The 13,980-nt window shown below is 40.1% G+C and overlaps 1 protein-coding gene across 1 annotated transcript in view; it reads left to right on the forward strand.

The window, feature by feature from the left end:
• The first annotated feature begins 8,302 nt into the window (after positions 1 to 8,302).
• Positions 8,303 to 13,980, forward strand: part of DENND6A (DENN domain containing 6A) — a 37,868-nt gene continuing 32,190 nt past the window's right edge. Inside the window, exons 1-3 of the mRNA XM_058166675.1 lie at positions 8,303 to 8,671; positions 12,041 to 12,079; positions 12,157 to 12,199. Of these exons, the coding sequence (XP_058022658.1) occupies positions 8,483 to 8,671; positions 12,041 to 12,079; positions 12,157 to 12,199 (271 nt within the window). The 5' untranslated portion in view covers positions 8,303 to 8,482. The remainder of the gene's footprint in view (positions 8,672 to 12,040; positions 12,080 to 12,156; positions 12,200 to 13,980) is intronic.

A 13,980-nucleotide genomic window follows, 5' to 3' on the forward strand; every position in this document is an offset into this window, starting at 1 on the left:
GTCAATATCATGTCCTGTGACTTTAAAGTGTTGGACCAGGGAAGAAGTTGGTTCCTCTTTTTTAATGAGTTCTTGTGTTCTTCAATGCGTGCACTTATTCTTCTGTTGGTTTGTCCAATGTATGTGGTGGGGCAGGCGGTGCATGGGATTTCATATACTCCTTGATTTTCTAACTCAATTTTGTCTTTGGGGTTTCTTAGGATGGTGGATATTTTTCTGTTTGTGCAGAATGCTGTCTTGATGTTGTGTTTGTGGAGGATCTTGCTGATTCTGTCTGTGGTGCCTTTTATATATGGGAGGAGGGCTGTGCCGTTTTCTTGTTCTCTGTCTTGGATTTTAGTGGGGGGTTCTTTTTGGATTAGCTTGGTAATCTTATTTCTTTGGAATCCATTGGATGTTAGTACGTTAGTGACAGTGTCTAGTTCGGGTTTTAGATGTTGTTCATCAGCTAAGCATTTTGTTCTGGAGATGAGTGTCTTGGCTACGGAGTTGATCTGTGCTGGGTGGTGGTGTGAGAGTGCGTGCAGATAGCGGTTTGTGTGTGTTTTCTTCTGGTAGATGGTGTGTCCTAGGGAGCCATTGGGTTTTCTGTAGACTAAGACATCCAGGAAGGGAAGTTGGTTATTAACTTCTGTTTCCATGGTGAACTGTATTTTGGGGTGTAGGCTATTGAGGTGTGTGAGGAAGTTGTCAAGTTTTTCTTTCCCGTGTGGCCAGATTATGAAGGTGTCGTCTACATATCTGAGCCAGAGTTTGGTTTGTGATCAGATTTTTCTAGAGCTTGGGTTTCAAAGTGTTCCATGTAGAGATTGGCAATGACAGGTGAGAGGGGTGATCCCATGGGTGCTCCTTCTACTTGTTTGTATTTTTGTCCATTATAGATGAAGTATGTGTTGGATAGGCAGTGGTTGGTCAGATCTAGGATGTGCTTGGGGGGGTTATATTTGTTTTGGATAGCTGTCAAGGCTTCTTTGATTGGCACTTGGGTGAAGAGGGATATGACATCAAAGCTCACGAATAGGTCGCTGGGCTGTAAGTTTTGTTTCTTTATGATCTCTATGAACTGGAATGAGTTTTTTACGTGTGAGGTGATGGATTCTGCATAGGGCTGTAGTTGTTTGGCAAGAAATTTGGCTAGGTTTTGTAGAGGTGAGCCTATGGAGCTGACTATGGGTATATATGGGTATATATATATGAATATATATATATTCATATGCCAAAATCTACCTACCTACCTACCTACACACACACACACACACACACACGTTTTCATAGGTTTTTACAGTTATAGGTATGTAGGTCTTGGCATTTTCGGGTCTTTTCCCGTGTAAGGTTAAGAGTACCTTGGTGACGTTTCGACGAGGTCTCACTCATCATCTTCAGGCTGGTATTTTCGGCTTCGTGCTTCTGTGGGCAAAAGAAGCTCACAGAAGTACGAAGCCGAAAACACCAGCCTGAAGATGATGAGTGAGACTTTGTCAAAACATCGCCAAGATACTCTCAATCTTACACGGGAAAAGACCCAAAAATGCCAAGACCTCTATCTATCTATCTATCTATCTATCTATCTATCTATCTTTGGTTATTCGGGTTTTCTCCCACGTAAAATTAGAAGTGTCTTGGTGACGTTTCGACGAAGTCTCATTCGTCATCTTCAGGCTGGTGTTTACAGCTTTGTGCTTCTAGGAGCACGAAGCTGTAAACACCAGCCTGAAGATGACGAATGAGACTTCGTCGAAACGTCGCCAAGACACTTCTAATTTTACGTGGGAGAAAACCCGAATAACCAAAGACCTACATACAAACACCCGCGAAAGCATCAGAAAACACACACACACACACACACACACACACACACACACACACACACTATAGTTCTGAAGCTGTGGTTCTGCAGTAAAATTTAGTTATCAGTAAAATGTTATTGTTTTTCAGAATAAGAACATACGGCATGTGAAGAGCCAGAGAGAAAACAGAAAGTTTACTTGTGTGCATATTTATGATCTGGTTCACATACCACAGTAACTTAAAATGTGGTTTCACTTTAGTTTAGCAAGTTATACAAACCCACCCACGATGATGATGATGAATTATAGTTTAAGGCATTGTACAAGCCCAATCATTAAAATTTTGATGAACAAAACAAGAATTTAAAAATCAATACACTTTTGCTTTTCACAATAACAATTGCAAGAAAAGCTGCTAAATTAGGAGAAGGAGGCAAGGGTTCACTAGAACAACTTGCAGATGAGGTCATTTCATCAGATTTATTTCAAAAAATGTTTGAAGAATTTGGCAAAAAGATGAGTGCAGAGATGGGTTTCAGCAGGTTCTGACCAGTTCTGAAGAACCGATAGAATAGAATAGAATAGAATAGAATAGAATAGAATAGAATTTTATTGGCCAAGTGTGATTGGACACACAAGGAATTTGTCTTGGTGCATATGCTCTCAGTGTACATAAAAGAAAAGATACATTCATCAAGGTACAACATTTACAACACAATTGATGGTCAATATATCAATATAAATCATAAGGATTGCCAGCAACAAGTTATAGTCATACAGTCATAAGTGGAAAGAGATTGGTGATGGGAACTATGAGACAATTAATAGTAGTGCAGATTCAGTACATAGTTTGACAGTGTTGATGGAATTATTTGTTTAGCAGAGTGATGGCCTTCGGGAAAAAACTGTTCTTATGTCTAGTTGTTCTAGTATGCAGTGCTCTATAGCGTCGTTTTGAGGGTAGGAGTTGAAACAGTTTATGTCCAGGATGTGAGGGGTCTGTAAATATTTTCACGGCCCTCTTCTTGATTCGTGCAGTATACAGGTCCTCAATGGAAGGCAGGTTGGTAGTAATTATTTTTTCTGCAGTTCTAATTATCCTATTAAGACTGTGTTTTTCTGGTTGGGTTGCAGAACTGAACCAGACAGTTATAGAGGTGCAAATGACAGACTCAATAATTCCTCTGTAGAATCAGCAGCTCCTTGGGCAGTTTGAGCTTACTGAGTTGTCGCAGAAAGAACATTCTTTGTTGTCCTTTTTTAATGATGTTTTTGATGTCAGCTGTCCATTTTAGATCTTGCGATATGATAGAACCTAGAAATTTGAAGGTTTCTACTGTTGATACTGTGTTGTCTAGTATTGTGAGAGGTGGAAGTATGGAAGGGTTTCTCCTAAAGTCTACCACCATTTCTATGGTTTTGAGTGTGTTCAGTTCCAGATTGTTTTGGTTGCACCACAAGGCTAGTCGTTCAACCTCTCGTCTATATGCGGATTCATCATTGTCTCGAATGAGACCAATCACTGTTGTGTCATCTGCGAACTTCAGTAGCTTAACAGATGGATCATTGGAGATGCAGTCATTGGTATAAAGAGAGAAGTGGGGAGAGCATACAGCCTTGGGGGGCCCCTGTGCTAATTGTACAGGTATTTGATGTGATCTTGCTTAGCTTCACCTGCTGCTTCCTGTTTGTTAGGAAGCTTGTGATCCACTTACAAGTCTGTTCTGATAGTGGAGATTTTGAGTAGTTCAGAGAACTGGTAAATACCACCTCTGACTGGCCCCGCCCCCATCTATCCTCTGCCTCCCGAGTCCCAGTTGATCAGGAGGAAATGGGGATTTTGCAGTAACCTTTCCCTGGAGTGGGGTGGGAATGGAGATTTTACAGTATCCTTCCCCTGCCATGCCCACAAAGCCACGTCCACAAAGCCATGCCACACCCACCAGTAGCAAAAAAATTTGAAACCCACCACTGCTGCAGTGATTAAAAAGAAAGTGGAAGAAGGACTTGTAGAAATAAAAAAAAGATTTGAAAGAAGTTAAGAAATGTTGGAAGAAATGTCCTTCTGGGTTCAGTTCCAAGTGGGGAAAAAGACTGGAAACATGGAGACTGCTTGGAAAGATGGTTTAATGGTGGAGAGGATCACATGGTTTGAGTTCCTGAACAGAAAAGGGGCGAGATGCTGAGTGTGCCTTGGTTTTATGCCCTTTCTGAGCTTTGAACTTCCTGGGGCACAGGAAGAGTATCCTGATTGGTTGTCAGACTCCCGGGGGGGGGGGCTTAGCTAGCCTTGCTGGCTGATTGTCATCTTCCCAGGTGCCATGTGGTGAGTTTCTGTTGCTAGATAGGTCCTATTGTGTTGCAGATGATGGTCCATTGACAAAGGTGTGGGGGGGATTGGGTTTCTGCCTCTGGTCCATTGACAAAGGAGGGGGGGAAGCAGTAAGGTAGGAGCTGCTTTGTCTTTAAAACATGTTTCTCCATTTCTCATCCAGGGAAATATAATATTCTGCCTTTTTAATATTTTCTAAAATATTTCATTCTTCTAGGAGAGAGGTGGGTGCTAACTTCCTACAGAAGATTGAAGGATCTGTAGTACAACTGGCTAAAAACTTAAAACAAATTATTGACCAAGTGGAAATTTTGGAAAATAAGCAGAAGTTATAAACAGAGAGATGGAGAAAGATTTGGACAATTTAGCGCTACTGGAACTGACAGAAAAAGTATTTTGCTTAAAGTTTAGAACAATTCCAGAACAATGTAGAAGAGTAATAGGATTTTTTAGGATTAATGGATAAACAGCTAGAAAAAGGCTACTGAAGATTATTTCAATATATGATTACTATGGCAATATTATTATACGCACAGTGATGGGAAGATTTGATACTACCCGCTTTGAAAGAAAACTTGGTAAAACATTATTTTATTTGTTTATATTTCACATTTCTGAACTGCCCATCTCTCTCAAAGCAGGACTCTGAGCGGTGTACAATACAAGGACCTGGAAAAGGCCCAGGGCCATTATGGAAGCCATGAACTCCTCAGCTATTTCAGACATCTGCCGCAGAGATGGCAAAATGAAGTCCCCCAGAACCATAATCCTAGAGAACACCACAGACAGGCCTAAGATGGCCCTAAGGAGTTTAGGCATGGAAGTTCCTATGCAGCAGAGAGGCTGGTACAGGAGCAAGAGCCTAACTTCAGGAACAGGGTCTCCAACTAGCAACTTGTGGAGCATGCTTTTTACATACATCTAATGGGTGGTGTGTGGACTCTCTAGGATTGGTTTCAGCTAGAATTGGTGATCCAAGATTGAAAAATTGAGCTTTACACAGGACTTTTATCCCAGGAGGGAGGGGATCATTTTAAATTCAAGTTGTCTGTCTGTACTGTACGGTGATAAAAAAAGAACATGAGGAGTAATAAGTTTTAATTACACTTAATTATATTAAATTATAATAATTTTAAAATCAAACTTGAAAGCAAATCAAATTTTGTTAGCTTTCTGACTCTGCCCGTTTCTTCCTCCCAGGCCTGTCTACGCTTTGGAGTACAGTATGCCCTTAGCAACTACAGTCCATGGCATTGCTCCTCCCTATTCTCCCTATGAAAGGTGTAACTGTAATGGGTCTCAGCCATATGTTTAAAATTGTAAAGTTTTAACTGTTGATTGTAAGTTGCTTTTAAAGTGCTGAATATTTAATGATTTCAGTCCTTGAAAAATGCAACATTTATAAATGGGTGGGGAAAAAACCTTTTACTTGAAATAAAAGAGTAGATTGAAAGATAGAAATATAAATTATTATTGCTGTAAGAATTCCTCTCAACTGAATTCCATTCTAGAAAGGCTAACAACCTGGCACATTAACAATAAAATTACTTTGACTAAACAATAGCAGGAATTGATAATGTATCATGAATGCAATTTTAGAAGGATTATCAGAAACTAGAATACCTGTAATATACATTTCATCTTATTATAGTCCTTTTATTTGTTCAGATTTATTTAATGCAGCTTGTATGCTGGATGTCAATTATTTTATAATTTAGTCCTATTATAATATTACACTCCACCTTATTACATGACTTTAGCTTAATGTGTTTTCTGAATCCAATACTTATGGCTTAGCAAACAACCCCTGGCTTAACCTGATGTCCTCATTCATCACTGGATTTCATTATTAAGAAGCCTTAGTCTTTTTATCCTCTGACATTTCACATTGATAGTAAACATTAAGCTCCATCTGGTGCCAGCAATGAGTAAGTCGTTTATCCATTTGAATAGTGTCAGATGATGCAGAAACCAAAATCAGCTCTGATTTGCTGCTGACTTGTTATTCTTGTACTTCTTGTTTGTTTGTTTTTAAAAAATAATTTTGCTTTTTTAAAAAAAAACCTCATTTGTATTACAAAAGGGAAAGAAAAAGCATAAACTGCACAAAGTGCAAGTAGATCCAGTACCACTTTCATTCTCAAGAATTCTAAAATTGTAGTAATTTACCTGAACAGACTTCTAAGTGGATCACAAGCTTCCTAACAAACAGGAACCAGCAGGTGAAGCTAAACAGAATCACATCAGATACCTGTACAATTAGTACAGGGGGCCCCCAAGGCTGTGTGCTCTCCCCACTCTCTTCTCTCTGTATATCAATGACTGCATCTGGAAAGAGATTGGTGATGGGAACTACGAGAAGATTAATAGTAGTGCAGATTCAGTAAATAGTTTGACAGTGTTGATGGAATTATCAGCTTGAGCAGTGGGTTGAATTAGAAGATCTCCAAACTCCCTTCCAACTCTGTTCTTCTGTATTCTGAAAGAAGCTTCATTTCCATCAATACAAGGGGAAAATTTCAAATTACTTTGCAATGATAATTTTTCTTGAACCAATATACACCCACAGTGGAACTCAAGTGAATTCCAAGTCCCATTCATTGAAATAAGATTTCGTAAATTCAATATGCAAAGTACACATGATCCAAAACCATGTTTGTTACTCACAGTCACTATTATTTACAACATATTATTATAGATCACAGGCAGATTCTCTCATAGCACTTCTATGCTGCAGATGTAAATTATTTCCAACTATCCCAGAATCTGTTATTTCCCTTTCCAACTATGGGATTTAGGTTGACTTTTACGTGAACTTTTAATCCTAAATGACACAGATACAATCACGAAACCTTAATGAGGATGCCTTTCTGGAAAATTCTCTGAATACTATATTCAGCAATGAATAAAGTGGCCCAAGCGCTATTGCTATTATAACCAACCATTGGCCACAAATGCTATGGGGAAATTCCCTAAACATGTCCATATCTACATTATTAAGTGATTGTGATTTATATTAGAGAAGTGCCTTAGCCATAGAAATAAAAACTTTGGGCCAGTCATTCTCTTACCCAAATCTACTGTTCAGGAATGATGTAGAAAAACTTGAGGAAACAATGCTATGCATCTATTGCCATGACAATATGTTTAGTTTATGGTCCAATGTACCATGGCAATCTAGAAAATTGAGTTGTTTTTTTAAATAACTCAAGGATAAGTAAGTATATCATGCAGATGGTTTTTCGGTTTGTGTTTCAATCAAATGAGTGGATTCCCTAAGCAGACTGAGCCCTGAACATAGTTTCAGAATTGACTGGCCCTGCTGATGCAGCACTCTTAAGCCCAAACCATACAAATAAATGGCTCATTTAGCACAACAATTCAGTGTATCACATTTTAACCTTTTGGAAAACCAACCAGAATGCTTAAAAAACAACTTCCATTTATTTTATTAGAAAACTAACTGTATCATGTAGGGCCTGAAGAAGCAGTAAGTAAACTATCTCCAGGGAATATTTAGCCACACAAAACCATTTTCTATGCATGTAAATAGCTGCAGCTGTGATGCTGATGCACTTTACCAAAGCCTAGAAAACACTTAAGTACTTAATTACACCATGCCCACCAAGCTACACCCCACCCCACCCACCAAGCCGTGCCCACAGAACTGGTAGTAAAAAAAATTGAATTTCACCAGTGATGTGTGTGTGTGTGTGTGTGAAATGTATATGTTTGGGTAGATATACATTTTCTCTTGAGAGCAGGCAAAAGAATTTCATTTTTAATGTGGGGCAGTGTGCTGGCAGTAAAAAAAAATGACAATGAAGTTATCTTATCTTATCCGAGCTGGAGTACCAATGCTCCAGCTTGGATTTAAGAAACAATACGTGGGATTTAAATCCACACGTTCTGGATTGAACTGAAATGAGAAGATGCTGAAAACAAAAGGACTTTTCCCTGCATCCGTACCACCCTTGCTGTTTGCCAAGTATCTTGCACTCCATCAAAAGGGAGAGGGGAGAGAACCTTTCAACATCTTCCCTCTGTACCGCACTGGGTTAGAAACTTCCTTTCTTCGGCGCAGCTTTAACTCAGTTCCCTCCCTTCGCTCCATCCTCCCCCCGCCTCATTACTTAAATTTGGACTCTTCCATTTCCCTCCTTTCGAATCGCTGTGGATTTTCCCACCGAGAGCGGGGGAAGGCGGTGGCCCCGAGGAGACGTGCGTCATGCGCGTCTTTCTGCCTCCGGAGTCGGGGCTAGGAAGAGACACCGCCGCGTCTTAAATTGAGGGCGAGAGGAGCTCTGCCGGTTGTAGTAGAGACGGCGGCGACGGAGCGGCCGGTGCAACCCTGCCGAGCGCCATGTCGCTGCAGAAGCCGGCCGAGCGCGGAAGCGGAGGATTGGCGGATTCCCCGGGGGCGGAGGAAGCCGAGGACGGCTCGCCCAGTCCGTCCTTGCCGCCGCCGGTGTTGCCGTGGGACCGCTTCTCGGCCTGGCTGCACTGCGTGTGCGTGGTGGGCTTTGATTTGGAGCTCGGCCAAGCTGTGGAGGTGGGTGACGCGCTGCGCCGCTTCGCTCCACCCGGCGAGGGCTAGGTCGGGTATGCAGCCCGCCCAAGCCAGACCTCGGGCGAAGCAGGACGTCCTGCTCTGCGGAGAAGCGGCGCTCCCTTCCCCGGCTTCCTACGCGAAGGTCGCCCGGGGAAGAAAGAAGTCTTTTCTTGCCTTGTGCTTTTATTAGAGACGGACCGCTGAGACGGCGCCGAACGGTGTTTGGGTGCGTTGCAGAGGCCAGGCATCCCGAAAGCGAGGAGAGGCTCTGTTCTTCTCCCTTTCGGGGTGCACCGAACAACTAGCGCAAGAATTCCGCATCGGTTTTTTCCGATCTGCAGCGCTGAAAATAGCAGCCAGGGCCACCGCCGCTTCGTGTGGAGTTAAGCCAGAAGTGGGGGTGGGGGGGTGGGGAGGGAAAGCTTGCCGTTGAAATGATAACGAATCCTTCTGCCTGGAGTCGCAGGTCTTTTAATACAAGCGGCGTTTTTATGGAAAATAAACATACATTTCGGGGAGGGGAACCTCCTTTCCCATAGATTTGCCTGTTGGTTTCATTTCTCCCCTTCTGAAGAACTCTAGGTTGCTCATGGCATTTTTGGTAATGATCTATTGATATGGGTGGTGGTGGTTTTTTTGGTCCAAATGTGGTGTTCAGAATGGCTGTAATTTTTAGAGACATCCCTGAAAAATATCATCCCTGCACGAACAATCCCACGTGTTGCATTTTATTGCTGATGATTATTCCACAGTTAAGGCTTACTTATTAAGCCTTCCAGATATGAAGATATGTTTATGTTTAATTAAATTCCCAGGATAAGCGGTGCAATCACAGGGGCAGCAGTTTGCAGGTCTTGCTTTTCTTCTGTTCATGCCTTCTAGTCTTCATACCATACGTTAAGGGATGAGAATAGCCAATGAAGAATGGAACAGAGTTAGAAGAGAAATGGGAGATAATCTGGGATTTGAATGAATATGCGGTTGCAACTGAATTGCCTAGAAGCCACATTGAAAGTATAATGTTCTGTATGTTGCTACTTGTATTAAGCTAATATTTGTGATTTATACTGGGTAGGTTTTGTATTTCAGATAGGAATAATTGAGCCTGTGGCAGGAGTTAAATATGAATCAGCTTTAATCAGGCCAGTTAATTTCCAAACTTAGTTTACTATTTATTTATTTATTTATTCATTTATATTTTTATACCGCCCTTCTCCGAAGACTCAGGGTGGTGTACAGCCAATAAAACGACAAAGATTTAAATTTAAATTTAAAATACACTATCAAATTTAAAAAACTGATTCAATCGCTGTAATTTAAAATATTAGCTAAAATTTATCAAAACTAAAACCTTGGTAAAAACCCTATTAAAACCCACTAAAACCCCCATACTAAAATCAATCAGGCCAGCCCCGCTTGGTGAAAAAAGAAAGTCTTGAGCTCGCACTTAAAGGTCCGGAGGTCAGGGAGGAGACGGAGTCCCACCGGCAGCTCATTCCATAAAGCCAGGGCCCCCACAGAGAACGCCCTTCCCCTGGGGGCCGCCAGCCAACATTGACTAGCCGACGGCATCCTAAGAAGACCCTCCCTGTGAGCGCGCACTGGACGTATCGGACAATGGGAGGTAACTGTCGGCAGCAGGCGGTCCCGTAAATATCCCGGTCCAATGCCATGGAGCGCTTTAAAGGTGATAACCAACACCTTGAAGCGTACCCGGAAGACCACCGGCAACCAATGCAGCCTGCGCAGGAGAGGTGTTACATGGGAGCTACGAGGAGCTCCCTCAATCCCCCGCGCAGCCACATTCTGCACCAGTTGGAGCCTCCGGGTGCTCCTCAAGGGGAGCCCCATGTAGAGAGCATTGCAGTAATCCAGACGGGAAGTGACGAGGGCATGAGTGACCGTGCATAATGCGTCCCGGTCCAGGAAAGGGCGCAATTGGCGAATCAGGCGAACCTGATGAAAAGTTCCCCTGGCGATGGCTATCAAATGGTCTTCTAAAGACAGCCGTGCATCCAGGAGAACGCCTAAATTGCGCACCGATTCCCTGGGGGCTAACGATTTGCCCCCCACAGTCAGCGATGGAGTAAGCTGACTGTGCCGGGACGCCGGCATCCACAGCCACTCCATCTTGGATGGGTTGAGTCAGAGCCTGTTCGTCCCCATCCAGACCCGAACGGCCTCAAGTACTAGATACTAGATATGAGTTTGCTATGGACTGGGCTAGCTGGAAATAAAACTATGGTTTTTGTTGTTGAAAAGGAATAGGGATAAAGGGTAATTTTATTCAATGCAGCATAGTATTGATAAATTTAGATTGACATTTAATATATCATTAAACTTACCATTCTTATTTGCTCTGGTCTCTACTTACTAAATGTCCCCGTAGATCTATGTTACAAATTGAAAACTATACAGTTTTCTCACACTGTATCACTTTTGTAATATAGTGGTGTTTCCTAATCTGAAACCCTTCAAAAATTTCAATTGCTATAATTTTCAACCACACAGTAAAAAGATTACTTAGCCCCATTTTTATTTGTTTTGTATAAACAAATCCCAACCCACTATTAAGTATTAGCTCTGAGAACTCTTAGTTGAAAAAGGACTTGTTTACTAAATCTTAAATTTGAGTTTAATGAAATTATAAGCATCTTGTGATTACAAGTCACAAGTCTCATTACAGCCTTTTTTTTCAACAGCATTCATTAACCCAGTTTTGGGGCATTAAGTAGCCTAGGACCCAAGGTGGTGAGCTTTTGGATTCGATGAGCAGATTTGGAATTTCCCATACATATTATAACAAGTTCCAGAAGTCTAATCTGTTAAATTGATCCAGCCATTCCCCTAATCCTCTTAATTTCCCCAGCTTGCCTTTGCTTTTTTTAAGGACAGGATGGTTCAAAAAGAGCACTTATCCAGTCCCACCCCCACCCCCATTAAAAAAAACCTGTTTGAAGCCCAAGTAAGAGTAAAAGGCATTTTTATAAATCAAAAGAATGCTATAAGTTTAATATAAAATGCATGGCAGTTTCTTACTTTTTTTCAAATACTATAATAATTAAGGTGAAGTATTAAACTGTGTTAGGAAGCTAATGAAAATAGGTTATAAAATCTGTTAAGCATGCCAAGTTTTTAATTGACAATGCTGTTGGAACTGCTTGGGGAAATATTAATTTGGAAAAATCTTATTGGATGTATTTGGTGTTGAATATATAGTATCTTTGAATTAGGAATATAGGTTAGCAGTTGTGTGCTACTTTTTGGTAATAACCAGGACTCAGTCATATTGATACCTTGTCCTGTGTACTATGTGATAAATTAATAGAATACCTTCTTTTCTGGACTGATGAAAATTCTCATTTACAGGTTATATATCCACAGCATTCAAAACTTACAGATAAAGAGGTGAGTAAAACCATTAAGAAGACATTTATAAAATATATTTTCCCCTCCAAAATGTAACTTTTATTTTTCTCCCCTAGAAAACCAATATTTGCTATTTGTCTTTCCCAGATTCCAATTCAGGTAATCAGATATGTATGTTACTTACATATATATTTGTATAAAATATTTCTGTTTGCTAGAACTGTGCAACAACTGTTTTTATTTTATCTTTGTTTCTCAGTTTTATGAAGGGAAGTATGAGTGTTAGGAAGTACCCTTTTATCTGAGTGTTTCACAGACAGTCAAAATCTAGGAAGCTGTTGTGTAGAAGGTGTAATTGGATGCCAGAACTATGTAAAATATTTGGAAGAGGATTTTCTCCACAGCTGCTTGTAGTATTCAGAAGGCTGCATTTCTTAAAAGTTCAGGGTCACAGGTTAGAAGCCTTTTCCAGCAGAAGTGCCTTCTGCACATGCACATTTCTGCCCTGAAGACCTGGAAATGATGAGCTTCTAAGAAATGTGGCAGCCACAATACTCCTAGCAGGAAATTTTGACAAATACTTTGCTTGCTCCAGAAGCTTCCTCTCAATGCTTCACAAAGTCCTACTGATATTCATGATAGCCTTAAGACATACATTGTACTAAGCCATAAAGTTATTTGATTTTTTGTAATATTGCATATTATGAAAAGCCATTCAGGTTGTAAACTATGACCTAGCATGTTGTGCAAATCCAGCCAGCTTTAATCCAGTCAATAATTGTGGTTAAGCAAACCATAACTTAGCATTGAGTGTAAACTCAACCGTACCAATGCAGAGTTGCAAAAAGAAGCATCCAGAGGAGGATCAATAACATCAAAATGGTAGGGACAGTGTGGCAATCAAAGCCTTGCCCCTTCTTAATGTATTTCATGTATGCAGCATATGTCAAAAGGATCAAAAGCGGTGGGGCTTCAACTGCACTTTTGCACCTGTCATTTTTATTTCATTGATACCTCCCCTCCAATACAGATATAGCAAATGTCCTAGACACAAAGATTGCATGTACAATTCTGTGTGTAATCTATTCAGAAGCAAGTCCTATTGAAATCGGTGAAATCTGCTCCTAAATAATGTGTACACTATAGTATTGGAAACTTATGTCCATTCAATAAAATAATTTAAGTTTGCACTGAGTAAGAATTTTGCAGATATCTTAATGATTAGAAATCACTTAGCAATAGCTTAAAATTGCATGCTTGTAGTGCATGTGAAAAACAATTATTGAAGTATATGTAGTGGTCAAACCTGGAATTTTACATGAGGAATTGTGGTTGATGGCTCTAACTGATTACAGATTTTAACTGTGAGATTATTTAATATTTTATATGATAAATTTCTTAATTTTCATTTTAGAAATTTTATATATATTCAAACTATGTAGAGTTTCTTTGGCTGCTTGAACTATCTTAAGATGACTATACTGTTTTGAGGGCAACACATAACGTTACAAATGATAATTAGGAATGTGGGTATCCAAAGGAAACAAATGAGAAGAAGCAAATTACATGTTTGTAATCACTCAAATGCTGTGAGTCATCAGAACATGTACCTGTGTCATTTTGGCATAATTATAGTTAACTGTGGATACCAGCAGCTAAGAATATTTTACAATATTCAAAAGGATTCAGATTAATCCGTAGCCTAGAGCAGTAGTTTAAATTGGGACCTAAGCATAAAGCTACATAAGGTTACTTAAATAAATCTGTTTATACATTATTGAATGTATTAAAATGTTTTTAAATAATGTAAAATATTTGTCAGTTGTTTCTTTTTTTGCCAGCAATTTGGTAAATATTTTTAGGCTATTTTTAATTTTTCAAAAATGAAAGTAATATTTATTACCATTATTGTGAAAATGTGAATAGAACCTCTAAGGAAA

Source organism: Ahaetulla prasina, chromosome 2, assembly GCF_028640845.1.
Source record: "Ahaetulla prasina isolate Xishuangbanna chromosome 2, ASM2864084v1, whole genome shotgun sequence".
Taxonomy (NCBI): domain Eukaryota; kingdom Metazoa; phylum Chordata; class Lepidosauria; order Squamata; family Colubridae; genus Ahaetulla; species Ahaetulla prasina.